The sequence below is a fragment of the Ambystoma mexicanum genome, chromosome 2p (assembly GCF_040938575.1).
Source record: "Ambystoma mexicanum isolate Mex_15411 chromosome 2p, UKY_AmexF1_1, whole genome shotgun sequence".
Classification (NCBI taxonomy): Eukaryota; Metazoa; Chordata; class Amphibia; order Caudata; family Ambystomatidae; genus Ambystoma; species Ambystoma mexicanum.
In genome coordinates, this window is record NC_090923.1 from 1,049,477,773 (window position 1) to 1,049,504,374 (window position 26,602).

Consider the following 26,602-nt stretch of genomic DNA (forward strand, 5'->3'; position numbering starts at 1 on the left):
GCCTTCCTCCTGCTGGAATCATGTTTTCTCCACGTCACCACTCCGAGGATATCTACTTGGGGAGCATTGTGGTTACCCATAAGGTAGAGAAGGAAGGGGAATGACCCCATTGATGCCCATTTATTACTTTGCAGTAAACGTCTAATACTCTGGAATCAAACTGTAGATTGCCGACTATCCTAAGCATATAAATCAAACCGATTCCCAACCCCCAGAAATTATAGCAGTGACGTATTTGTCACCTTCCAATGCCGAAGCAGATAATCAACATTCCTGCTACGTGATAGGGTTGTTATGAAACATACACTGTTTTACTTCACCCACAAAATCGACACTTTTGCTATGCCTCACTATTCACATTTCTTAGATTTAAGTGATTTTTCTTTTGCAACTAGTTGGTATAATACTGGCTTTTCAGAATTCTTTCTGAAAACCGACAGTTAATTCAAAGTTCTACAGTACTTGCACCACTACTGACATTTATACATCTGCCACACAAATCCAAACCATGTGCAATAAAATATATATTTTAGAATTGATAAAATATACAATTAGAAAATGTTTGCCTTTACCCATTTATACTGGAGCCAAAATCTTCGAGAAACTCTACTCTGCGCTGGGAGAAGACTATCTTGGTGTCGGCTGGAAGGTTGCTTCTTAGCACTCGCTCAATGCAGTTTACGGTGTTGCTCTCATTCTGTTTCACGTCAGCACTGAACTCCATCTCAAGTAAGTTTAAGTACAGCTTTGCATTCTCCTGTGCAAAACAACCAAAAAGAGAGCTCAGAAATCAACCAAAAAACAACATTTCATCTTTTCCTAAAGAGATTTACAAAATCTGGCTCCTTGGTTTAAATATTTGCTTCCACAAAATCTGCCTCCCTCATTCTTGAGATGGATTTCCAAGAATCGGCTGTGGTGAGAGGATTTTGGGAGGTCAGCCTATTATGGCAAACAGGGCAGACACAGAGGTTAGCCAAACCCAATCAAGGTATGGTAGCTGAGCAGCAATGCTTAGTCTCAGGAAAAGCATGAGAGTGGTCTAGGGCTATAATGGGTCCACAGAGAGAAATACCAATAATTCAAGTTAGCCAGTGAGTATGTAAAAATGCAGTTATTTATTAGGCCTTTAGTTACACAATAAGCATATCAAAATCACAGGTTAAGTATTGTCACAAAAAACCTTATAAAACATATATACACATTTAGGAACATAGAATTGCATATGGGTCAATTACCAGTGCAATACAGGTCAGTAGACAGATGCAAGGAAAAATGTAAGTTACTCAGTGTAGTGACTAGAGTACTCGTAGTCATTAGTCCCCTTTCCTCCATCCTTGCGAGCGTCCACCAACATGGGGACGGTACCGGAACATTTGGCAGCGAAAAAATGAGCTTCCCCTTCAAATTTAGTATAGAGCGTGACTCGGGTGTGGGAACGCCCCGCTGAGGCCCCGCCATCCGGCGCCTCACCTCATTCACCTTTGAACACATGAGATGCTTAGATACATGGCTACTTCTATGTCCTAAAATTCATTGGCATACTAGAAGGGGGATGGTGGGTTGGACATATGGCGGAAAGGGGACCAAGGACTAGGAGTACTTTAGTCACTACAGTGAGTAATTCCACTAATACGTCCTGTCCCCTTTCCTCCATCCTTGTGGTTGATTCCACTGAACAAAACATAGTGTGTGGCTGTGACAACCTGCTTCATATCTAGGATCAATCGAAAAGATTCTTCAGAACACCCTGACCAAACGCTGCATCGTGCCTGGAGCTGGTGTCCAGTGAACAGTGCTGAACGAAGGTCGACGGAGTGGCCCAAGTAGCTGCCTTGCTAATGACATCCCAAGAAGAATGTCAACAGCCGTGGCCTTAGCTCTGACAGCATGGGCATGAATCCCCTAAAGAACAGGCTTGCCCATCGCCGTGTAGGCCTCCGAAAAGGCCTGGACCATCCAACAGGTGATGAAGCTTTGGAAGCCTGAGAGTCGGGGGAAGAACCCCCAAAAGTCCCAAACAATGCCTCTGACTTCCTGAAGGATTTTGTGCAAAAGAGATCAAACTTCAGAACCCTCTTGAGGTCCAAGGAATCCAGGGCTCTCTCTGCCCCAGACTGTGGGTTCGAGAAGAACACCGGCAGGCAGAGCACTCGATTCAGATGGAACGGAGAGACCACCTTGGGCAAGCGGTTTGGGTGAGTGTGCAAGATGACCTGGTTGTGAAATGTGGTGAAGGGCTTTGTTAGGCAGAATTGCATGCAGTACCGTCTGGGACCACCACACACAATTAGGACTACATGTGTAAGCAAGACCAACCTTTATAAGTCTGTACCACACCGTTTGTTGGTAGCGAGCTGAGCAGCCAGGCTTATCTCGAGTGAATGTGAGCAGTACAAGTAGGTACACAAAGGACTTTCAATCACAGTGGTTCAAGTAGACAGTTATGCTCAAGGTTTCTTGGTAAAACACTGATTAATGTATTTACACAATCATTTATAAAACATTTCACTAGAAGACGGCAACTCAATATTATAGACATACATTTCAATACAAAATTCGACATTTGAGACAGTTTGAGCTCCCTTGAAAAAGGAGTCAAATGGTAGTTCAGTTACTTAGCAGTGAGCAAAAAGGACAAAAGTAAGTATAATAGATTATATATACTTTCTAGGCAGTGCAAATCGTTTCAGTTCACCAGAATAGTTCAATTCAAGTCAATAGGCCAGGCCAAAGTCAATGGGCTACTGTTCTGGATAGGAAAGAGCAGTTCTGGTATCAAACGGTAAAGTCTTTGCAAAAGTTCGCAGTAGTAGTTTAGGCGAAAAAGAATCATTTGTGGGGTCACAAGCCTATTAGGCCTGCAAGTGGGGAAAGTTTCACAAACGTTGACGGCGGGAGTGGCGTTCTCCCAATCTGGTTGGCACAGTACCTTTGTATGAAGAAAACAAATATTGCTGAAGTTGTGGTTCCAGCAGTTCCTGCAGATCTCGCTGTTCCTGAGCCTCAGTCTTGGGGACAAGAGGGAAGACGTCGGGGGACTCCTGCAGTGCAGGGGATCATTGAAGAAAGCTAACGAAATGGAGTCAATTCAGTTCCAGTAGCTGTAGATTCAAGAACACAAACTGGTGTTTCTCTCCATGGTTAATCCGAAAAAGCCTTGAAAATGGTAACCAGGTGTCTTATGAGTTGATTGGTCCCACCAACTCAAAGGAAGAAGTCGTCCGTGAAGGAGCTTCTCTGTCGAATGGAGTTTGGCAATTCGGACCCGCAGCAGGACTTCACCGGGCAAACCAACCGTCCAGTGGTTGCAGCAGCCGTCCTCTTTCTAACTTGTCTTCGGTTCTTTCGTTCCAGTGGTCAACTCTGCCTTCCAGTCCTGGAGACACACCTTTTAAACCGTTTTCTCCCATTCATTCCAGCCTAGCTGTCACTCACCCAGCAGGGTGGCTGTCCTTGCCGGACAGTCAGCCAGCCAATCACGCCAGAGTGCATTTGGGTCTCCTAGGAGAGTAAGCACAGGGAGTTTCGGGCACCTCCCTCACTTCCTGCCCACCCCAGACATTCAGACGCCAAGGGCAGACTTCAATCCTGAAGCCCGCCAAAGGCACATGAACAAAGGGACCAAACCTGGTTTGGTGCGCAGAGACAAACACCAGAAGGACCTTTCCAAAAAGAAAACCGGGACCCGTTTCAACAAAGGGGCTTAAGGCGCCATCTTGAAAAACATGGCTCCTGTGATTTTTAACTACCAGTGTTCGTTGGAGGGAAAAATCATGGTAGTTCGTTGTAAAACCACTGCCACCAGCCTTTTCAATAGGAAAGGGTAGCATTTGACTGCTACATGAGTGTTTAGACACAGGGGATACTAGGTAACCCCTCCAGCACTCCATTGTAAGATGGTGTGTGCTGGGTCTATGAATTTGGAAAAGACTAGTAAAGTCAATTTCACTTTACATTCTCTGGGAAACAGTAGTTCATCCCAGAGAAGGTTTCTAAACCTTTGGGAAGTCTAAAAGACATCCCTGTGTCACTGCACTGAGGGCGCTGTGTAACACACAAACAGATGCCTATGGAGTTATCTAAAACTCCATAATCAAAAAACACAAATGTAAAACAAAGATCAAAACACATGAAAGAGTGGGAAAAAAAGGCTCACACTCTTTCCAATTAAAAAAAAATCAAGTCATCAAAATCCAGCAAAGTTGCTTGGGGTCTCTAAGGAATTAGCACATTTCTGAGAATTCTCCGCAACACTTGTCACCCCCCAGACTAAGGGACAGGACGATTTAATCCACCCCTGGATGAATCTCCATACTCCAGTCGGTCAAACATTCTGGAGAGACCATCAGCATTTTGGTGATTACACCCGGACCTGTGTTCGATGGTAAAATCAAACTCCTCTAGGCTGATTGGCCATCTTAACAATTTAGGATTTTCCCCCCCTTCATCTGTATTAATGTCAGGATGCCTACCCCGGGGACCCAGACCAAGTCCAGCAACCCCGGAAGCAGGTATCAAGCTATCCCAAGCAAGCCCAACAACCCCTGCTAGGGGCTATTTGGGTCCCGTCCTGGCACCTAAGGCGTCAGGCTCGTAGATTAAAACTTACCTGATGCAGACCATGCTGCAAACTTACCTGATGCAGACCATGCTGCAAGAGCTCCAAGCCAAAAGAGGCTTGGAAGGGACTACTTTACTTAGGGACTATTTTTTTTACTCGGGCGGGGCTGGGGAGGAATACTTACATGGGACTACTTTGGAGGCTATTTAAACCACGCCCGAAGAGCAGCACACGCTTCGCGTTATTCTGCATCCAGCAGCGTAACGCTCACTGTGCCTGCAAGTCTGCATCCAGCCTTCTGCCACGCCCTCCTCGAGTTTGGAGCTCCTAGAAAAAGGTAGAAAGGAGAAAAGGTTAGAACAAGAGCAATACCTTTGATCCTTATCTGAATTCCCGATCCATCGTGCCTTCGAACTGGAAGAAAGAAGCTATTTATGCTTGTCGCCTCGCCTGCTGCAGCGCCGCGCTGATCTCACCGGCCTTCGCAGCATCTTCACATTTCACCGCATCCTCCTGCATGTTCCCGCCGCACTCCGGCACCTAAGGAGAAGACGAACAGCAAGGTGAGCCAAGGGAATACACAGAGGAATATTAGTTACCCCCCATAGACTTACCTGATTTTACCACCGGGGGTACTATTCCTCTTCACGGGTCGGCGCAGCTTCCACTGCATCTTCGCCGAACCCCGGCTCCTAAGGGAAAACAAAAGGACAGCAAGGTGAAACAAAAGGGACTAACAAGGGGAACCCTCCTCACCACAATAGACTTACCTGATTTTACCACCGGAGGTATTATTCCCCGAGACTTCATACTTTCTCTCAGCGCCTGAATAAGGGAGAAAGCAACAGGTTACATATTGACATTATTTTAATCGAACTGTGTTGGAAAATACAAATCCTTACCAGAATACTACCAATTGCCACGAGGAACTTATCATTAGGGTCAAGCTGCAACCTGCAAGAAATCGGACAAGAGTGAAAGTCAGGCATTTCAACTCTTACGAATTTTATACTTAGACCGTCTTGCCGGGAATCTCGGAGTCAATATTGTTCTCAAACTCACCAATTCCTTCGAGCCAGTGAAGCAACTGGTTATCAACGCGCCCCTGCGCTCAATGCAGGCTGGAGAGCTCATCTTTTCAAACCATCAGGTGAGACTATAAGAGGGGACATCAAAGGTGATCTGTGGGGAGAACAGCAGGCGTGGGGGGATTTACGCTCAACTCCACGGGTGGTTAATTCCGTTTCTCCATTTGCAGAAGAATATTCCTACGGGCCAAGCAAACGAAGCTAGGTGGGCCAGTCCATTATCTCGGCCCTACGCGTCACATTGGTGGAGACCGCAGCTGTTCAGTTCCGATCGACGCCTCTGTGGGAGCCCGGTGAGCGTAACAATTAACTATCTCGAGGGTTGGTGGTCAGTCTGAATCACAAAAGTAGATCCATACAAGTAAGGTCTAAACTTCTTCAGTGACCACACAATAGCAAAATATTCTCTTTCAATGGTTGCCCACCTTGTTTCTGGTTCCTTCAGCTTTCTGCCGATGAAGCAAATGGGGTGCTCCCTACCTTTCACATCCAGCTGACTCAGAACTGCACCTATACCTGTATTGGAAGCATCTGTTTGCACAATGAAGGTTTGGCTGTAGTCAGGAGCTCTTAGGACTGGTGCTTGACAAAGGGCTTTCTTAAGTCCTTCAAATGCCTTAGTGCACTCCTCATTCCACCTGACCTTTTTGGGAAATTTGGGTGAGGAGACCACATTTAAGGGAGAAGCTATGGAGACATAGTCCTCAATGAAGTTCCTATAATAACCAGCGAGACCTAAGAAGGCTCTCACTTGGGTTTAAGTAGTAGGGGTGGCCCATTATTGTACAGCTTGTACTTTGCTAGGCAAAGGCCTTATTTCACCTCCTCCTACCTCATGACCAAGGTAGACCACTTTGCTCTGACTAGTTTGACATCTACTTGCCTTTATGGTCAGATGGGCCTGCTCAAGAGCCTACAAAACATATCCTAAGTGGTCAACATGTTCTTTCCAGGTAGGGCTGAACACTGCTATGTTATCCAAGTATGCCATGCAGAAGTCCTCCATCCCATTCAGAGCTTGATTAACCATCCTTTGGAATGTAGCAGGGGCATTCTATAATCCAAAAGGCATTACCTTAAACTGGTAGAGGCCTGCTGGGGTTGAAAGTTAAGTTTTCTCCTTGGCATGGACTGTCAGGACTATTTGCCAATAGCCTGACGTTAGGTCAAATGTACTGAGGTGCTTGGCTGAACCAGGTTTGTCCACCAGATCATCTGTCCTAGGTAAAGGATGGGCATCAGTCTTTGTGACTGCATTTAGAGCTCTATAGTCCACACAGAATCTCTGGACTAGACCATGGGCTGATAGAGGGTTCTATTAACCAGAGATCAAGCATCTTGTTGACCTCCTCCTTTATGTGGGTTCTGACATTATCTGACATTCGGTAACCTCTGCTTTTAACAGGTAAACAGTCACCAGTGAGAATGTCATGCTGGCCCCAAGGGGACAAGCCTGGTGATAGTGAAAACAGAGGCAAACTAATTTAGCAGAAACCTGCACTCCTCCTGTTGTTCCAGAGTCAGATTAGAAGAGAGATTAACTCATAGGCTGTCCCCTGAGATCATCAGGTAGAGGTTCACTCTCTTCCTCCTCTTGAGCTGAAGCTAGAAGCAAAGCTCCCACTTCTGGTCTGGTGACATAAGCTTTTAGATGGTTGGTGTGAAAGACCCTGGGGGCCTCCCTAGGATTGCCTAAATCCACCAGATAGTTGACACCTCCCGGTTTTCCCACAACCTTGAAGGGACCTATCAATTTGTCCTGCAAGGCCCTCTGCCTTGTAGGTACTATAACTAAAACCTGCTGGTCTTGAGTAAACTGAACCATGCTGGCCTTCTGGTCATGCCAATGCTTTACCAGAGCCTGACCTGCTTCTAAGTTATCTGAGGCTTCTGTCATGTGTGTCATTCTCCTCTAGAGACCTAACACATAGTCAGTGACTCTCACTGGCTTGGGAGAAGGAGCACTCTACAACCCCTCCTTAATTAGGACCAATGGACCTCTAACTAGATGACCATAGATAAGCTCAAAGGGACTAAATCCAACTCTCTCCTGAGGGACCTTTCTATAAGCAAATAGAAGGCATGGCAGTAGAAGGTCCCACTTTCTTCTAAGGGGTTCCTCTAAAGCACCGATCATGCTCTTCATAGTACGGTTAAACCTCTCTACCAATCCATTTGTCTGTGGATGGTAGGCCGTTGAGAACTTGTAAGTCACTCCACAGTTCTTCCACATGGCCTGCATGTAGCGGGACAAAGTTTGATCCCCTGTCAGAGATGACTTCCTTAAGAAAACCTACCCTGGTAAAAATACCAAGTAGGGCCTTAGCAACAACCGGAGCTTTAACAGTCCTCATAGGTATGGCTTCAGGATACCTAGTAGCATGGTCTACTATAACCAATATAAAATTGGATTGCCTGAAGAGGTCGGAGGGCCGAAGGGACCAACAATGTCGATTCCTATCCTCTCAAAAGGGACTCCCACCACTGGGAGGGGCACCAGAGGTGCCACATTTTTGGCTCCACTCTTGCCAGAGGTCTGACAAGTGTGACAGCTCTTACAGAATTTATCTACATCAGACCCCAACATAGGCCAGTAGAAATACAGAGAAAGCCTTTCCTTGGTCTTCTTGAAGCTCAAGTGACCAGCCAAAGGAATCTCATGGGCTAACTGTAGGAACTGGTGTCTTGTCTCTAGAGGCACTACAAGTCTTCTTTAGTCCCCTGGGATAGACTCAGTTGGTTCACTGTAGAAGGGTCCATCTTCCCAGTACAACCTATGCTTCCCTGGCTCTTGCCTGTCCAGCTGGGAAGCTGCCTGTTGGCGAAGACCCTCAAGAGTAGGACAGTCTCTCTGGCCTCTGCTGAAGTCTGCCCTACAGGGGCCACCTTCTGCCAGTAAAGACTGCAGCTCAGGATGGTCTTTAGCATCCAGATCTCCAACAGGGATCAGGTCTTGTTCCAGCTCTGAATCCTCAGCAGCTGATTCAACCTTTGGTTGGTCCCCACACTCAGCCTCAGCTGGTGGAGTAGTCACAGGTTTGACTTTGGACAGTCCTCTCAGGGATGTCCTTCTTGCTAACAAAGGAGTGCTTTTCTGGCTTTTTCTTGGGTTTCCCCTTTGTCTCATTCTTCTTTCAAATGTCAGTAGCACCTGTAGGCTAGGTGTTCTAGATTCTTCGGTAACATCCTCTGGAGGGCCATCTAGGTACTCTCCATGGCCCTCGTCTGCTCCCGTTTCCTTTTGCTGGGAGTGCTTGATACAACTCCAAGAGTTCCCAAGTCATTCCCCAACAGGACTCTCACAGGCACCTCACTTTGTGCACCAACAGGTATCTTGACAGTCATGCTGTTGCACTGGATGAGAGCTCGTAGTCTAGGAAGCATTTGGACAGGGCCTCCAGCAAGCTTAGTGAAGCCTTTGGGTGCCTTAGCAACATCCTCCGCCTTGAAAAAAGATTCATCCACTACAGTAATGCTGCCCCCAGTGCCTCTAATGGCAGGGGTCTGACCATTCACAATTACACTGTCCTTGTAATATTCTTTTAACTGGAATTGATTTATAGACATAAAAATTCTGCTGTTCCCACAGACCCAAGGACACAAACACTGGAGAGACTCCAATGGGGTCTTCAGCCAGTACTTGAAAGTTACCACTTGTCACATGTACTTCTTCCTCTGGGGAGAAGGCTAAGGAGACAGTGTGGATCCCCTTTCACATGGTCAATAGACCCACAAGCATAACATTTTCCAAATGTTTTTACAAATGGGGGCCTCTGCTGACCTACCTCTGGTTTGGAAACAGAGGTTTCACTAGCCTGATTCGGTTTACCATGTGGCTTACCCTTTTTTTGTTTGAGGCCTTCTTATGGATTGGAGGTATTGGAATTCTCTTTGCCATCTTTCTTGTGCTGCTTCCCCGCATTCTTCTTCTGAGTTGCCCCAGAATCCGTGTGAGAAGCCCTGTTGGCAAACCACAAGTCAGCAGCCTTTGCCAACTTCTTTGGATCAAGTTCCTTAGAGTCGGCCAAGTGCTGACTCAGCTCAGGAGAGCAGGCATCAAAAATAGATTCCAACAAAAATAGATTCCCCATTCCTTCAAAAGTGCTAAGTATGTAACCCTTTACCCAACCATCTAAGTTCTTCAAACATTCACACTCCCAGGTAGCCCATGGGGTACCATCATGCTTTTTGAGGCTCCTAAAGCTCTTAAGGTACCGGGAAGGAGTTTTTCCAAATCTAGCTATCAAAGCTAGCTTTGCATTTTCATACTCCAATCTTTCAAGTTCCCCCACCTCAATTACAGCATCAGTTGCAACCTAGGGGAGCCTAGACACAAGCCAAGGAATCAACTGATTCCCTGTGAAACCCTGAATCCCATAGTTATATTCAAAAGCAGCCAACCAATCTAAAATATCAAATCTCATCTCATACATACTCGCAGCTTCTTAAGGCATGCAAGGCCTCTTAGGACAGGAAGACCTAGAAGACTCTGGGAGAGAACCATTTTCAAGAGACAATTTCTTAATTTCAAGTTCACAATTTAACTCCATTTCTCTGAGCCTGAGTTCTTGATGTTTGCTTTCAGTTTGCATTTGGAGCTTTTTTAAATTCAAACTCAAGTCTCAACTTCTCAAGAGACACCAATTCTGGACTCAGTACTGGACCTGGTAGAGTCCCTGTGGCTATAGGTTAAGGGTCTAGAGCTGGTTGAGGTAAAGAGGGCCTCTCTCTCTGAGACGACTGGCTTTTCTAACTCATCAATAACATCTGAGCCTGACTCAAAAACATTATCATCCTATTAACATTATCCACATTAGCTGGGGGGATAGGGGTTATAGCTCTACCTCCCACTCTTTGATGATTCAACAATTTCTCAATCAATTCGTTTTTCTTGCCTTTAACAGAGAGAGACCTAACTTTACACATCTCTTTCAGTTGATGTACTGTAAGAATGATTGGGGCTTCCTGTTTGAAGTTATCCATATTTGGCATTCTAAGACAATTGCTTTTCTAGTGATGCTTAGCCTTGTGAAGGTTATTTGAACCAAAGTGATAGCAGTACTCTCAATGTAATAACTATACTTTATCCTCACCGCTGTACACCATTGTTAGGCAGAATTGCATGCAGTACCCTCTGGGACCACCACACACAATTAGGACTACAGGTGTAAGCAAGACCAACCTTTGGTATAAGTCTGTACCCACACAGTTTGTTGGTAGCGAACTGAGCAGCCAGGCTTATCTCAAGAGTGAATGTGAGCAGTACAAGTAGTTGCACAAAGGACTTTCAATCACAGTGGTTCAAGTAGACACTTAAACTCAAGGTTTCTTGGTAAAACATTAATTTACACAATCATTTATAAAACATTTCACTAGAAGAAGGCAACTCAATATTATAGACCAATACACTTCAATACAAAATTCTAAGTTTTGGAGACAGTTTGAGCTCCCTTGAAAAGGGAGCCAAATGGCAGTTCAGTTACTTAGCAGTGAGCAAAAAGGACAAAAGCAAGTAGAATAGATTATGTATACTTTCTAGGCAGTTTAAATAGTTTCAGTTCACCAGAAGAGTACAATCCAAGTCAATAGGCCAGGCCAAAGTCAAAGGCTAGTGTTCTGGATAGGAAAGAGCAGTTCTGGTATCAAACGGTAAAGTCTTTGCAAAAGTTTGCAGTAGTAGTTTAGGCGAAAAAGAATCATTTGTGGGGCCACAAGCTGATTAGACCTGCAAGTGGGGAAAGCTTCACGCACTTTCACCACGGGAGTGGCGTTCTCCCAATCGGGTTGGCACAGTACCTTTGTATGAAGAAAACAAATGTTGCTGAAGTCGTGGTTCCTGGCAGTTCCTGCAGATCTCGCTGTTCCTGAGCCTCAGTCATGGGGACAAGAGGGAAGACGTCGGGGGACTCCTGCACTGCATGGGATCGTTGAAGAAAGCAAACAAAATGGAGTCACTTCAGTTCCAGTAGCTGTAGATTCAAGAACACAAACTGGTGTCCCTCTCTCCGGTTAATCCTAACCAGCCTTGAGAATGGTATTCAGGTATCTTATGAGTTGATTGGTCCCACCAACGCAAAGGAAGCAGTCCTTGAAGGTGCTTCTCTGTCGAATGGAGTTTGGCAATTCGGACCTGCAGCAGGGCTTCACCGGGCAAACAAACGGTCCAGTGGTTGCAGCAGCCGTCCTCTTCCAGCTCGTTTTCGGTCCTTTCGTTCCAGTGGTTGACTCTGCCTTGCAGACCTGGAAACTCGCCTTTTAAACAGTTTTCTCCCTTTCATCCCAGCCTAGCTGTCACTCACCCAGCAGGGTGGCTTGTCCTTGCCGGCCAGTCAGCCAGCCAATCACGCCAGGATCCATTTGGGTCTCCTAGGAGACTAAGCACAGGGAGTTTTCGGGCACCTCCCTCACTTCCTGCCCATCCTAGACACTTAGACGCAAGGGCGGCCTTCAAAGGCACATGAACAAAGGGACCAAACCTGGGTTGGCGCGCAGAGATAAACACTAGAAGGACCTTTCCAAAAAGAAATGGCGAAAAAAGAGGACCGGGACCCGTTTAAACAAAGGGGCTTAAGGCGCCATCTAGAAAAACATGGCTCTCGTGATTTTTAGCTACTGTGTTCGCGGTCGGGAAAAATCATGGTAGTTCATTGTAAAACCGCTGCCACCAGCCTTTTCAATAGGAAAGGGTAGCATTTGACTGCTACATGAGTGTTTAGACACAGGGGATACTAGGTAACCCCTCCATTGTAAGATGGTGTGTGCTGGGTCTATGAATTTGGAAAAGACTTGTAAAGTCAATTTCAATTTACATTCTCTGCGAAACAGTAGTTCATCCTAGAGAAGGTTTCTAAACCTTTAGGAAGTCTAAAAGACATCCCTGTGTCACTGCACTGAGGGCGCTGTGTAACACACATGAAAAGATGATGCCTATGTTTCCCCACCCTGATGTCACTGCTTTTTGGCATCCGAGGCGGAGGGAGAGCGGAAAAACCTGTGCAACGTCCTCTGCTGCTTCCTCCTGTTGTCGCTGGGTGACCCGTCAGGCCTCCGAGAACTGCGGTCCCGGAACCCCTTGAAGCTGGAGAATGTTCGGGGTTTGAAATCGGTCCTACCCTGGGATTGAGGAGGTTTTGTCTTCCGTCAATTCATCATCTGTGGATGAATGAAAAAGTTCGACTCCCTCGAAGGACAGATCTAGGATCCGCTCCTGCACGTCAGATGAAAACCTTGTGATGTACATCCAAGCCATCCTTCTCATCCCAACCCCAAGGCACAGCCCTCTGCTGGCTGTGTCAATGTGGGAGACCAAAGACTCCATCAGGTCCTGCGCAATGGCCCAGGCATCTGCCAGACGGGCCTTGAATGAGGCTTGTTTGACCTTAGGGAGGTCGGGAAGAAATTCCTGAGCTTCCACCACAGCTTCTGGTTAGCCGCAGCCAAGAGGGCCTGCCGCAGATGCAGTCCTGAAATGGAGTAACAGACTTTCCCAAGGACTCAAGGACATTGTCTTCCTTGGAGAGGCAACTGGCGCTGGCTCCCGTGGAGGAAGATGACGAAGACTATGGTTTAGAGACAACAAGGCTGTGGCCAGCTCAGAGGAATGGGGCTCGGTTGGGAGGCAAGGAGGATTGGCTCCCCGTCTGTCAGCCTTAACCTACTATCCAACTTCTTGCTCATCTAGGCGTTGCACAAGGGCTTCTCCCAGACTTTTCACGCCACCTGTAGGACATCATTCTGGCGGGGGATGCCAGACCAGATCGTGGTGCGTTTCCCAAAGACCTCTGCTAACACACTGACTCCTGGGGGGGCTTCCTCAGGAAGAGGGACCCCCAAGAACTCTGCCAGGCCCTGGAGGCGGGAATGAAAAGCCTTAACAGATGCAGGGAACGCATGAGGAAGACAAGCGTTTGAAGAAGCAGTGTTCACTACCCGCCAGGTCCCTAAAGGCCTTGCCCTCCGAGACGCTGGGCTTCCGCTTTTGGTCAAAGCGATTAGACGCCTGGTGCGTGCAGCTGTATGGCTGTGATTGGTAGATATAATCCTGAGGGGACCAAAACCCTGCACCTGCCGCTTCCAGAGGGAAGGGAGCTGAAATCATACTGCAAAGCCCACTCGATCGGCAAAAGCACTGGTGGGCTCTGAGACAGATTTTTTTTTTTGTAACACAACAAAAGAGGGCAACACACAACTGTATATTATTTAAAAATTGGAAATTAGGCTGTGGGGAGACCCAATCGGTCTCAGCCAAAGGCACTGTACAGGAATGTGGCCAAGGAGATACAAGGTCAATTTGAAAGACAGTAGGACAGAAAGAATAACACTGTCTCACCCTGCCCTCATCCTAATGATTGAGGTAGACCTTTCCCTAGGAAGCGCTGACGTGCCGCTTACAAAAAGGGGGTGGGGGAGACAGTAAAAGAGGTCAAAGAGAATCCATTTTTGAATAACAGTAACAACATAAAAGTTGTTTAGACTCTTGTATCTCCTTGGTCACTATGGGCAAGAAAGAAGAGAGGAAGAATGGAAGTGTAAAAAATAAAGTTTACACCTTGGACTAAACGTACATATACATAGTCACAGGACTGAGCTGTCTATTATGGGTACATTACATTTTTATTATCCCATGGGCAGGTCAGAACTTCCCAAGGTGGTTTTATGGTTAAAACCAGCCTAAAGACCGGCTTAGGGTGATGTCAAAAACCCGCTGAACCACAATTTTATCGATACAGCAGGTACCTCCTATTGGGGCTAAACCAGTCTTCAAGTGAAAACAAAATGAAGACAGACATGTAGGCCACGTAAACCCTTCAAATGGAGTGTTTTAATAATAGAAGGAGACGTGAAGCTACACTAAAAAACATATACCGGTTTCAGTGTTGTGTTTTGGGTGTAACCACTTTCTTCAGGACAGTCTTCTAAAAACAACGGGGAAGAATTCTATGGTGATTGCACAATGTTCTATCACCATCTTTCTGCCAGACAGGGTTTCTTCTATACATTACCCCACTCCTCCAGTACCAATGCAGGAAGGTTCCAGGAGGAAACCTTTTTGGCTGCAATGGATACCAGTTCGTTCTAGAGGCAAGCAGAAACACAGGAAAGCCGTGTCGGAGTCACCCCTCAGTTATAAGCGCGTAAGCAGAAGCAGGAGCTTCAACCACCGACTCGACTCCGCTGACGTAATCCCCGGAGTTATGGGACTCTGAGACGGAACCAAGATGGCCACCTACCTGGCAGGCTCTGCCATGTGCCGCTCTGCCATTTTGAAACCTTGCGCCACACGCTGGCGGGAGGGCGGCGGGGCCCCAAGCCAGGAGGCCTCAGACAAGAGAGGATACTACTTGGGTCTTGCACCCAAAGCTGAGGCGTCGACCTCAGAGATTCCTCTGGTAGGCAGTCCTCACCCAGATGCCGGTAGTCGAAACGCCCTAGATGACTGCGTCAGAGCAAGCTCCGGTAGGCTGGGAGCCCTCTGCGCTTGTGCCGGTACCAGTGCTGGATCTAGCCGAGGACGACTCTTTGAGGTGGCACTCAATGATCTCTTACCCCCCTGGGGTAGAAGAAAAGGACGAGCCTGATCGTCCTTCAGAGGACAGCCTGGTAGGGCCCCTGAACTTGGGAGTGGGTAGCCTGGGAAGCTTTAGGTCTGTCCCGGACTGCCTGGAAGAGCCCCTGGGCTGCTCGGCTTGAGAGCCGGTAGCCTTAGTGGCCTCGGGCCTGCCAGAACCTAAATGCGAGGAACCCCGATACATGGGAACCCCTGAAGGAGTCTCTGCGCTGTGGAGCCATGCTGAACGGTGGGCCTACCTTGTCTTGACGAGAGGTCCCACCCAGAGACGAAGTCCTTGAGGTGGGGGCAGAGGAGAAGTGTGGAAGATCTCCCTTCCCCGTAACAAACGACTCTTCAATGCCCTGTGACCAAGAGCGCTGCAGGCCGCACACGAGTCCCAGCGGTGGTCAGCCCCAAACGCTCAAGGCAGAGTGCATGCTGGTCCGAGGACCGGATCAAACGGTCACAAGAGGCACATCTCGTCAATCCGCCTGTGGCCGACATGTGCCAGGGAGGTGAGGCACCGAAGGGAAGTGAAGCAAGAATTGAAAAATCAAACAGGGAGCGAGCAGAAAGATAAAAAAGTCTCAGTGCTGGCTACCAGGTCCGACACGTGCGTGTGGAAAAAAGGACTGAGCTCAGGCGCTGGAGGGCGGGGCTTGGCGAGGCTGCATGCTATACTAAATTTAGAGGGGATGCTCTTTTTTTCACTGCCACAGGTTCCTGTACCGTCCCCATGTTGGGGGACGCCACAAGATTGGAGGAAAGGGGACGGGACTTATGAGTACTAGGCAGAACTCTTTAGAGCCAAAACAAGCAGAACTTCCTTCAACCTTAAGTCCAACCCTGAGATGGTATAGGGCTTTGCAAACACAAGTCACATAATATAGCTTCTTCAGGCAATGTTATTTAGAAAGGATGCAGTTGGCTATAGTGGCACTTTAGATACATATTCAGTAAAGTTCAGATAGGTACTCCACTCAATTCAGCACACTAAGGTAGGTCTATGGAAGGATCCTTAACCCAGGTCTCACTGCCAAAGGTTAGGTCAGAGGAGTTAGGGTCAGGACGTTACACCAAATGCAACCATTTGGAGGAACAGGGGAAGATGGAAAGGGGTGTGTTCATTTGCCCTTCACTTTACGAGGTGCAGATCCCCTCAGGACACCTCTAGGGATTGAAGGTCACCACGGTCAGGCAGCCACAGGCAATCATCCAGCAGCAAACACAGGAGCCCCTGCGTAGCTTGCCTTGAAGTGAGACGGCTGAAAACAGAGGGGCAGGCTACTTGTGGCATAAGCTGAAGATCTGCAAAGTTCCAAGGCTCTGTTCAGAACGAAAACAGCAACAGCGTGGTAGCCCAGGAGAGAGCTGGTCAGTCCACCAGTTGTTTGAAGGACACTTCCAAAGGCTCACAAGGCACAGATCATTGAGGAGGGGCTGGGATTGTCTGTTCCCACCGATCTATGAGTAAAAACACCAACATCTTTAGACCAGACAGACGAGTAGGGCTTGACCGGGCCAATCGCTGGAGTCGATGCTAGTCATCTGCAGGGGTCGTCCTTGGATCGGTAAGGGGCTGCTCTTCTTTGTAGCAGTCTTGGCACGAACGTGATCTGGAGAACAGTTGCAGACAAGATTCAGGATGGGAGCAAGCTCACCAATAGTAAGAATCTGCACCATTCAAACAGTAAGGGGCTGTGCTGACAGACAGACCCACCGACCAACTTTCTCAAGGAAAAGGGAATACCATATAAGGCATGTCCTTACCTGAGAAGGCAGGAAGAAGGCCACAGAGAAAAATGGCCAAGGAACTAGTGAAATCTCTTGTGGCAAGGCCACCTTAGGGTGCTATACATCTTTGGTAGCCATTCGCGTAAGTGCAAAAGTGCACAAGTAAAATACAAAAACAGTAAAAATCATACAGCTGTGTCTCTTAGGCACATTGTCGAAGTAAGCAAAAAAAGCTATTACATAAGAAGCTAGAAAGATACAAAAGTATCCTAACTGCGCTTCACTGTAAGCTGATGTGTGCAATTGTAAAAATACAAGAACATCTAACGCGAGACAGTCTTTCAGTGCTGACAGCCTTAGGACTAGACAGTTTCTTCATATGAATGAGAAATAACAGGCATGGGAAGAAGAGCAGAAGGCTTTATCAGGAAAGGGTTCAAAAAAAGCAAAAAAGAATGGGGTCCCATAAGAGCAACACCAGTAATTCCCGAAAGACAGGCAAGTGTAAAAATACAATGATTTATTAGGCCTTTAGATTGCACACTAAGCAAGTAAAACTCCTAGGTAAATATTATGAATCAACACTTATAAAACAGATTTATACAATCACCCTTAGGAGAAATGTTAAAGCATTTGATGCAATAACTAGCTAAACAAGTAAGTATGCAGATGTATAGAAACAGAACAAGTTACTTCTTACCTGGTAACGTTCTTTCGATGGGATGTTCCTCCGATGTATTCCTTATCTTGATAGATCATCTCCAGCTTGCTGGCCTCGGAATTCTTTTTTCAGTAGAGGGTACTGCGCGTCGATGTCCCTCGAGCCGATGTCCCTCGACAGCCTCCGTATCGGCGCCGACGTCATCATGCGTATAAATAGACTGGTGCAGCGTCCGTTGCTCAGTTCCGTTTTGACGTTAACAGTTGTTTTACATGAATTGGTTAGTGACCCAGAAGGAGCGTAAGCTGTAACCACAAGGGAAGTTTTACTGAGGGGATGGATGGGAGGGGCGATAATGAATACGTCGGAGGAACATCCCATCGAAAGAACGTTACCAGGTAAGAAGTAACTTGTTCTTCGAAGGGATTGTGTCCTCCGACGTATTCCTTACCTTGATAGACTCCCATAGCAGTGGTGTGTAAATGGAGGTGGCAGTAAAATTGCCATGTTTCCCTTCAAGAGTGAACAGAGTGCAACACAGCTTTGCCAAACCTAGTCTCTTGGCTAGAGGAGGAATCCAGGTGGTAAAATCTTGTGAAGGTATGCACAGACGACCATGTGGCAGCAGCACATATGTCTCTAATCGGTACCCCTCTTTGGAGGGCCGAAGAGGCTGCGATACCCCTGGTTGAATGAGCCCTAAGATTTTGAGGAGGCTCTTTCCCTGCCAGTTTGTAACATTCCAGCATGGCTAAAATAATCCATCTGGAAATGGTCTGTTTTGTTATTGGTAATCCCAATTTGTGCCCTGAGTAACCTACGAACAGTTGGTCTGCTTGACTAATTCTAGCAAGTCTGCTGATGTAAAAGCTCAAAGCCCGCCTTGGGTCCAGCCTATGCAGCCTTTCTTCCTCTTTCCCCGGATGGGGAGGGGGATAAAATGAAGGCAAGGTAATCTTCCGAGTGATGTGGAATTCAGAAACCACCTTTGGGAGAAAATTAGGCTTCACTTGTAGGACAACTTTATCTTTATGAAACATTTTATGAGGGGGTTTACAAGATAGAGCCTGTAATTCGCTCAACCTCCTAGCAGATGTCAATGCCACTAATAAGACAGTCTTAAGGGTAAGAAACCTTAGTGAACAAGAGTGGAGTGGTTCAAAGGGAGTACCCATCAGGAAATTTAAGACTAAATTTAAATCTCATAAGGGAACTTGGAATGGTCTTGGAGGATAGACGTTGGTTAATCCCTTCAGAAATTGTATTACTAAGGGTAACTTGAAATACGATGGTTCCTCTGCAGTGCGCTTGAAGATCGATAGCGCTGCGAGATAGCCCTTGACAGTGCCAACCTGAAGGCCCGAATTTGCCAAATAGAGTAGAAAAGATAACACTGTTGGTGTACCACATGAAAAGGGGTCGATATTCTTTTCTCTACACCAGCTGCAAAATTTATTCCAACGGCAACGGTATAAAGTCTTGGTTGCTGGCCTTCTTGCCGAAAGCACGAAAACACCTCCATGACGTCATCTGGGAGGTCCCAATCCTTGTATCTCAACCTTTCAGATACAAAGCGTGAAGGTTGAGGTTTCTGATGTCTGGATGGAGAACCTGACCTCCCTTCTGCGCGAGAAGATTCTCCTTGAGTGGAAGACTAATTGGAGGGCAGATGGACATGTCCAGGTACCACGTTCTCCTGGCCCCGTCCGGGGCAATTAGGATCACGGCTTTCCGGAACCTTCTCAACCTCCTGATCATTTGAGGAATGACAGGGACTGGAGGAAACGCGTACAGAAGTGGAAACTCCCAGTCCACTATGAACGCGTCCCCTAGAGCTCCTCTCGGGGGAAATTCCCTTGAACAAAACTGATCGCACTTCCTGTTGATGCTGGTGGCGAACAGATCCACTTGAGGGGGTCCCCAAAGGGTGAAGATCTGTTGAAGGACTTCCTGAGCTAGTTCCCACTTGTGGGAGACTGTACTCTGCCTGCTCAGAGCGTCCACTGTCAAGTTTTTCTCTCCGGCTAAGTGAACTGCCGACAGAGATTCCTTCTTGGATTGCCCAAAACCAGAGCTGCATCGCCTCTGCACAGCGGCAGTGATCCTACGCCTCCTCTTTTGTTGAGGTAGTGCATGGCCACTGTGTTGTCCGTCATCATCAGGACATTTTTCCCCTGTACAGATGGCAGAAAAGCCTTCAGCGCTAGTCTGATTGCTCTCAGCTCTAACAGGTTGATATGTAGTCTGGACTCCGATGGAGACCAACGACCGCTGATGGTCAAGTCGTTGGTATGGGCTCCCCACCCCATGAGTGAGGCATCTGTGACTACTGTTATCTCCGGCCATGGTTGCCAAAACAGTTCTCCCTTCAAGATGTTTTCCTGGTAGGCCCACCACTGAAGGTCTCGAGCCACCTTGTCCGGAACCTGAAAGAGGTCTGTCATTCTCCCTCAGAATTGCGACCACCGAGTTCTCAGTGCCCACTGAAGAGATCTCATTCTCAGGCGAGCCTATGGCACAAGGAAGATGCAGGATGCCATGAGGCCTAGCAACCTCAAAATGTCAAAGGCTGGGAGACGTTGTGCATTTTGAAACTTGGTGACCATCTGCAGAATATCTTGAGCCCTCACCTCTGGTGGCGAGGCTTTTCCCAGGGAAGTGTCCAGGACCGCTCCAATGAACTGGAGTCTCTGATGGTATCATCTGTGACTTCTTTAAATTGAGGGAGAAGCCCAGTTTGTGAAGGAAGTGGCAGACATAATCTAGCTGGATCTGAGCTTGTTCCGGAGATACAGCTCTGATCAGCCAATCGTCCAGGTAGGGGTAGACGTGAATCCCTTCCCTCCTTAGACTTGCAGCCACTACCGACATTAGCTTGGTGAAGACCCTCGGGGTGGAGGTCAGCCCAAATGGCAGAACTCAAAATTGATAATGAGAAAGGATGAGGAAGGATCTGAGAAAGAGTTACCATCTTGAACTTGTCCTTCCTGAGGAACTTGTTCAATTCTCTTAAGTCCAAGATAGGTCTCAGTCCTCCATCCTTCGGTATTAGGAAGTAGGGGGGAGTACCAGCCCTTGTTCCTCTCCGCTACAGGTACCGGTTCTATGGCCCCTTTCTCCAGCAGGTCTTCAATTTCCTGCAAGAGGAGCGGATCTGGAACTTTCCGAGAGCTGCTCCCCGGTGGATGACTGAGGAATGCGTAGAAAAGGCAGGCAGTAACCTTGGGCAACTGTCTCCAATGCCCAAGCATCTGACGTAATTGCCTGCCATTCCGTCAGATGTTGAGTTAGCCTGTCCCCTACTGGTGTCTTGTGAGGAGAGTCCTCAGAGTGATTTAGAGGCGGCTGATGCAGGTGCCGATTGTAAAGAGGTACCTACTGCTGCGGCTTTTGTATTTTTACCCCGTCCACCTCGGGTGCATCTTTTTTGACCTCTTTGAACCGACTGTCCTCTGCCTTTTCCGAATGCGGAATAAAAGCGAAAGGACTTACCTCTCCAAGAGGTTCCTGAGGGGCGATATGGCGTTTGGCGGATTGCAGCACCCAGGGATTTTGCTGCTGCTTTGGATGTCTAACTTTTATAGGCTGTCATCCGCCTTCTTACCAAACAAAGAAGAGCCGTCAAAGGGCATATTTACAAGTCTGGCTTGTACATCTGGAGCAAACCCAGACTTTTGCAACCACGCAAATCTGCGGGTTGTAGTACTTGCCGCCATGGCCCTACTGATGCTGTCGGCAGAATCAATGCCAGTTTGAAGGGATTCGCACATTGCGTCTTTACCATCCTTAATGATGTTAAGAAACGCAGAGGCAGTCAGCCGCTGATGAAGCACACTCCCAAAGTGTATGGCTGAACCTTGCGAGCGTACAAGTAGCGTTAATAGATTTCAACGCCATGCTACATGCAGAAAAAACTTTTAGCCATAGAGTCCTATCTTTTGACATCCCTGTCCTGTGGAACAGTAGGGTATGCCGATCTACTGCCTGATGCAGTTGCTGCTTGGACAACCAGACTCTCTGGAGTTGGATGTTTAGGCAAAAATTTCGTCAGTAGTAGATATCCTATATTTGGCTGATAACTTTTTGTTAACCGCCGGGATAACCTCAGGAGTTTCCCAGTTAGCCAATATTTTTCTTTGTAATGCAGCGTGAAATGGAACCACAGGATCCTCCTGTGGGCCTTTGACCAAGATGTCTGTAAGGTCATCCTGTTGGAATGCAGGTGAAGGTGTAGACCAACCCATGAATTCTATAATTCTTGCCATTAAAATTCTGTAAGGGGTCTCAGCATGTTCCCCTGGGTCTGGTATGGCAAATTCTATTTCTGGGGAAGTATCTAACCCACTTGCCTCATGTAGGGATTCTCTAAAGGTCCTTCAACCTATTTTCCTCAGAGGTAAATTCCTCTGGTTCTGGTGTTGCAGATCTCTGCACCCCAAAGGGTCTTTCTTGATCTGAATCCTCCCCTTCCTCATAGATTGAAGACAAAGGTCTGAAATGATTAGACCTTGGAAATGGCTTAAATCCCATTTCCAGAGCAGAAGGGTCTAAATTTGTCGTAATCGGTTGGGAAAACGTCGACGTCGTTGACGCGGACGTTAAAGGCTTCGAAAACACCAAAAAAGGCATTGAGAAGATTGGAAGTGGCCTCGAAGAACTCGAGAGGATCGGGATCCTACTCGAGGTTGTCAATGACCTCGAAGTCATGTTAGAAGCTCTGGGTATGACCACTGGCTGTGAGGTAGTGACGCCCGTGGATTTGCTCTTTTTCGGCGTCGAAGACGGCGTCGATTCGATCGACCTATGCGTCGATGAGCCCTTCGATAATGGCGTCGATGACGCAGATTTATGCGTCGAAGGGACCTTCGATGATGGTGTCGATGGCACAGTGCCTTTGCTCGAGGGTTTGTGACGCTCTCGAGTAGTTTCTTTCGCCGGGTGCAACGACTCGCGGCGTTTAGATTTTTCGGGTCTTTCACCCAGGGTATCACCCTCAGCTGTCTTCGAGTGGGTCGAGGCCGCTTTCTCGAAGACGCTAAGCATCCTTTTACGGAATTCCTCCCACTCAGCCTGAGAGCTAGGTTTGTGGGGCAGGTGACTCTTTCTAGAGAAACAGAAGAAGACGAGGAAGGGGATCTTCGACGTCTCTTACTTGAATGCTTGGATCCCGAAGAGTGGTGGGAGCTGCTTCGAGACCTAGACCGATAATGTTTCCTGTGTCGGCGAGGAGACGAATGTCTCGACTCTGTTGAGGAAACTTTCGAAGGAGTTTTAACTGTCTTACCTCTCTCAAGCTTCCCCTTACGCTCCTTCAAGGCTGTCGCCGTCATGGACATGCAGTGCTCGCACTCCGAACATTGGTGCTCCGATCCCAGGCACCACTAACAAGTTCTATGAGGATCTATCAACGACATTTTCTTTCCACAGTATCGACATTATTTGAAGCCGGACCGTGGATTCGTCGGTTCAGATAAGGAAGCCATCGAGTAAGAGTTGGTTCATTCTCGAGGAATAATGAAGAATATATTCCCTGACTAACGAACTGAGCAACGCGATTCTGAGGCCCACGAAGCGCGGAAAAACGGATCTGAGCAATGGACGCTGCGCGAGTCTATTTATACGCATGATGACGTCGGCGCCGATACGGAGGCTGTCGAGGGACATCGGCTCGAGGGACATCGACGCGCAGCGTCCTCTATTGAAAAAAAAATTCCGAGGCCAGCAAGCTGGAGATGATCTATCAAGATAAGGAATACGTTGGAGGACACAATCCCTTCGAAAGCAATCTTTAGGTTAATTACAAAACTACTCCTTTAACAATTATAAAGTCCAACACTAAGATAGTTTAGGGCATGGTGTATAGACTCTTTGGGTAGGTTTATATAGAGATGTACAATGCCAGTGGTTATGATTAACTGAGTCCTACAAACTTAGATAAAGTTCAGATCAGGACTCTCAATCCTTACACACTAGGCTTGGTTTAGGGAAGGATCCTTGACCCAGGTATCACCACCAAAGATTACGTCAGAGCGAGTTAGGGTCAGGACTTTACACCGTTAATACCCCTATGGGAGCCAGGGGAAGAAAAGCAAAAGGTATGGGTATGTAGACTTCCCACCCTGGGTCATAGTTCTCTGGATACCACATTTGCAGGTTCCAGACTTTGTTGCAGACTTGTTGTTCTGTTTTGGTTCCCTTCACAAGGGCCATCTAGACAGAAGAGATACTTTGTTTCGCTGTAGTTTCGGTCAGTCGCGGTACTTGGAATCGGAAGACCCAAAATGAAGGGGAAGACTTCTGAGGTACAGATGGCCACGGGACACCTCAGTGACACGAAGATGACAAGAGTCAACAAAGGCCACCATGGTCAGGTGGCAACAGGTGATCTCCCAGCGGTAAACAGTTGCAGGACCTGCACAGCTTCCCTTGGAGTGAGACGTCTGAAAATGCAGGAGCAGGTGTCTCGTTACACAATCTGAAGATCTGCAAAGTTCCAGGGCTCTGCTTGGAACGGCAACAGCTACAGCGAGGTAGTCCAGGAGAGAGATGGTCAGCCCACTGGTTCGCCCAAGGACACTTCTGAAAACTCAGCCGGCACGGATCCTCAAGCAAAGTTCGAGACTGGTTGTTCCCATTGGCCAAGGGGTCGAAAAACCAACAAACTTCTTCTTGAGATCAGCACAGAGGAGTAGGGCTGGGAAGGAGAATGTTTCTTACCTGTAGCTCCTGTTCTCCAGCATTGGTATCTTTCATAGATTCACATGATGTGAATATTCCCAGTCAGGCTGGAAATCCTCGGTTACTTTTTGATTACCCTTGCCCTAGGCAAGAATAAACTACATTATGTAGCCCAACACCCTATTATGGGGGTTTTTGGTCCCTACCAATGGCATCTCGAGTAGCTCTAGAATAGACACTCCTCTTCCCCTCAGATTATGACCCTGTGGTACCAGCTGTTCATGGGGTGCAAGTGGTTTTACCCAATGGGGTGGAAGGAGGAGGGTGCATGTGAATCTATGAAAGATACCAATGCTGGAGAACAGGAGTTACATGCAAGAAAAATTCTCCTTCTGCAGCATTGGCTCTTTCATTGAATCACATGCTGTGAATAGACTATGTAGCAGTATATAGACATTGGAGGAGCATACAGGGAAAAGACCTTGCACCTGCACACCTTACCGCCAATCCATGGGATCATACCTTACTGGAACAGGCGTTGCAGGACTGCTCTCCCTGTTAGCACTTCCTACGGCATGCTGCTTCTCAAGGCATCAGTGCCTTGTGAAGGTATGTAGCACTGACCAGGTCTGAAGCTTGGAGATGTCTGATCGGGACCACCGACCACCATGCCGCCGAAGCCCCTGTAGCTCTTGTTGAAGGCCACGTGGAGGAGTTGGCCAGGGCTTCCCCGCTGACTTGTGGCAGAAGACAATCGCAGACGAGATTCACCTTGCAATGCTTTGCTTGGATATAGCATTGCCCTTATTTGTCGGGCCATATGCTACGAAAAGTTACGTTGAGCTCCTGAAAGAATGTGTCCTGTCAATGTAGTATTTCAACGCTCGCTTGAGGTCGAGCGAGTGTAATGCCACCTTTGCCAGTGATTAGGGCTTGCTAAAGAAAACTGGCAAGGATATTGTATTTTTGTGGAATTCCATGGAGACATTGTGAACGAATCGCCGATTTGTCCTGAGAAGTGCACCGTCTTTTTGGAGCCGTAACTGGCTCGTTGATTGCAAGAGCCTGGACCTCCGACACCCTACTAGCTGACGTAATAGCCACCAGGAAGGCGACTTTCCAGGACAGATATCCTAGAGGTGCAGAGGCCATAGGTTCAAACAGTTTCTTCATGAGCCCAGAGAGCACAGTGCTGGTGGAATAATCCTGAATAGACCTTTGAGGAAATGCTTTATGAGCCTGCGTCCGTAGAGGGAGACTACTTTCTCCCGCCTGGTGTACCTTGAGATGGCCGCAAGTACAGCTTGATGGAGTTGTGCGTAAGGCCATTTTTGTCCAGGGTTAGGAGATATGGCAGCACCTGCTCTGGTGTCACCCGGAACGGGTTTAGTCCTTCCCAGTGTTGGCATTGGGTTTCACACCACTTGCAAAATTGCTTCCACTTTAGGCGGTATGACTTGTTAGTGACGGAAGCCCCAGCCGCCGCCAGAACCGGTCTACACTACTGAGATATGTTTAGGTTTCCGAATGCCGCAAAGTCAGGAGCCACGCAGTCAGGCGCAGTGACTGAAGGTCGTGGTGCAGATTTTTCCCTTTGCCCCGCGTTATGATGTCTGGTCGATTGCTGAGACGGATGGATTTGTCTCTGGAGAATTGGACTACGTTGGAGTACCAAGTTTGGCAGGGTGTGTCTGGCGGAATGAGAATAACTTTGCAGGAGTGGCGCTTGATCGTTAGTATTGTTCTGCGCGCAGGATCAGGAACGTTGAGAACGCACATGCGGAGAGGCCGTCCCACGGAAAAGCAAATGTGTTTCCATCTAGCCCTATGGGGCATCCTGCTGGCATACCGGACACTTCTTGTTGTGGGTTGTGGCAAATCGGTCTACCATTGGCCGATCCCAGCGCTAGAACAGTGATTGCAGTGCCGCTGAGTCAAGCTCCCATGTGTGGTTTTGGGACATTTGCTTGCTGAGGCTGTTAATCGTCTGATTCTGGATCCCGATTTTAGGCCGAATGGTAGGACCTTGAACTGGTAGTGCGACTTTCCAACCACAAACCGCAGGTACTTCCGGTGACCTGGATGAATGGGTACGTAAAAATATGCATCCTGGAGATCCAGGGACGCAAGGTAGTCGTGGTGCTGCGTTGATTCTATGACCTGGTGTAATGTGATCATAGTGAACTTTTGGTGCTTTATAAATTTGTTGAACCTGCTGCGGTCTACAATGGGCCTCCACTTTCCGTCCAGTTTGCGGATGACAAAGTATCGGGAGTACACTCCCTTTCTCCTTTGGTCCCTGGAGACTTTTTCTATGGCCCTTATTT

The 26,602-nt window shown here is 47.6% G+C and overlaps 1 protein-coding gene across 4 annotated transcripts in view; it reads right to left on the minus strand.

Moving 5' to 3' along the window:
- LOC138567092 (uncharacterized) overlaps window positions 1-26,602 on the minus strand; it is a 611,926-nt gene that overhangs the window by 113,918 nt on the left and 471,406 nt on the right. For all 4 annotated transcript variants that reach the window (XM_069644960.1, XM_069644963.1, XM_069644962.1 and 1 more), the window contains one exon: window positions 573-757. In XM_069644960.1, coding sequence (XP_069501061.1) covers window positions 573-757 — 185 coding nt within the window. The remainder of the gene's footprint in view (window positions 1-572; window positions 758-26,602) is intronic.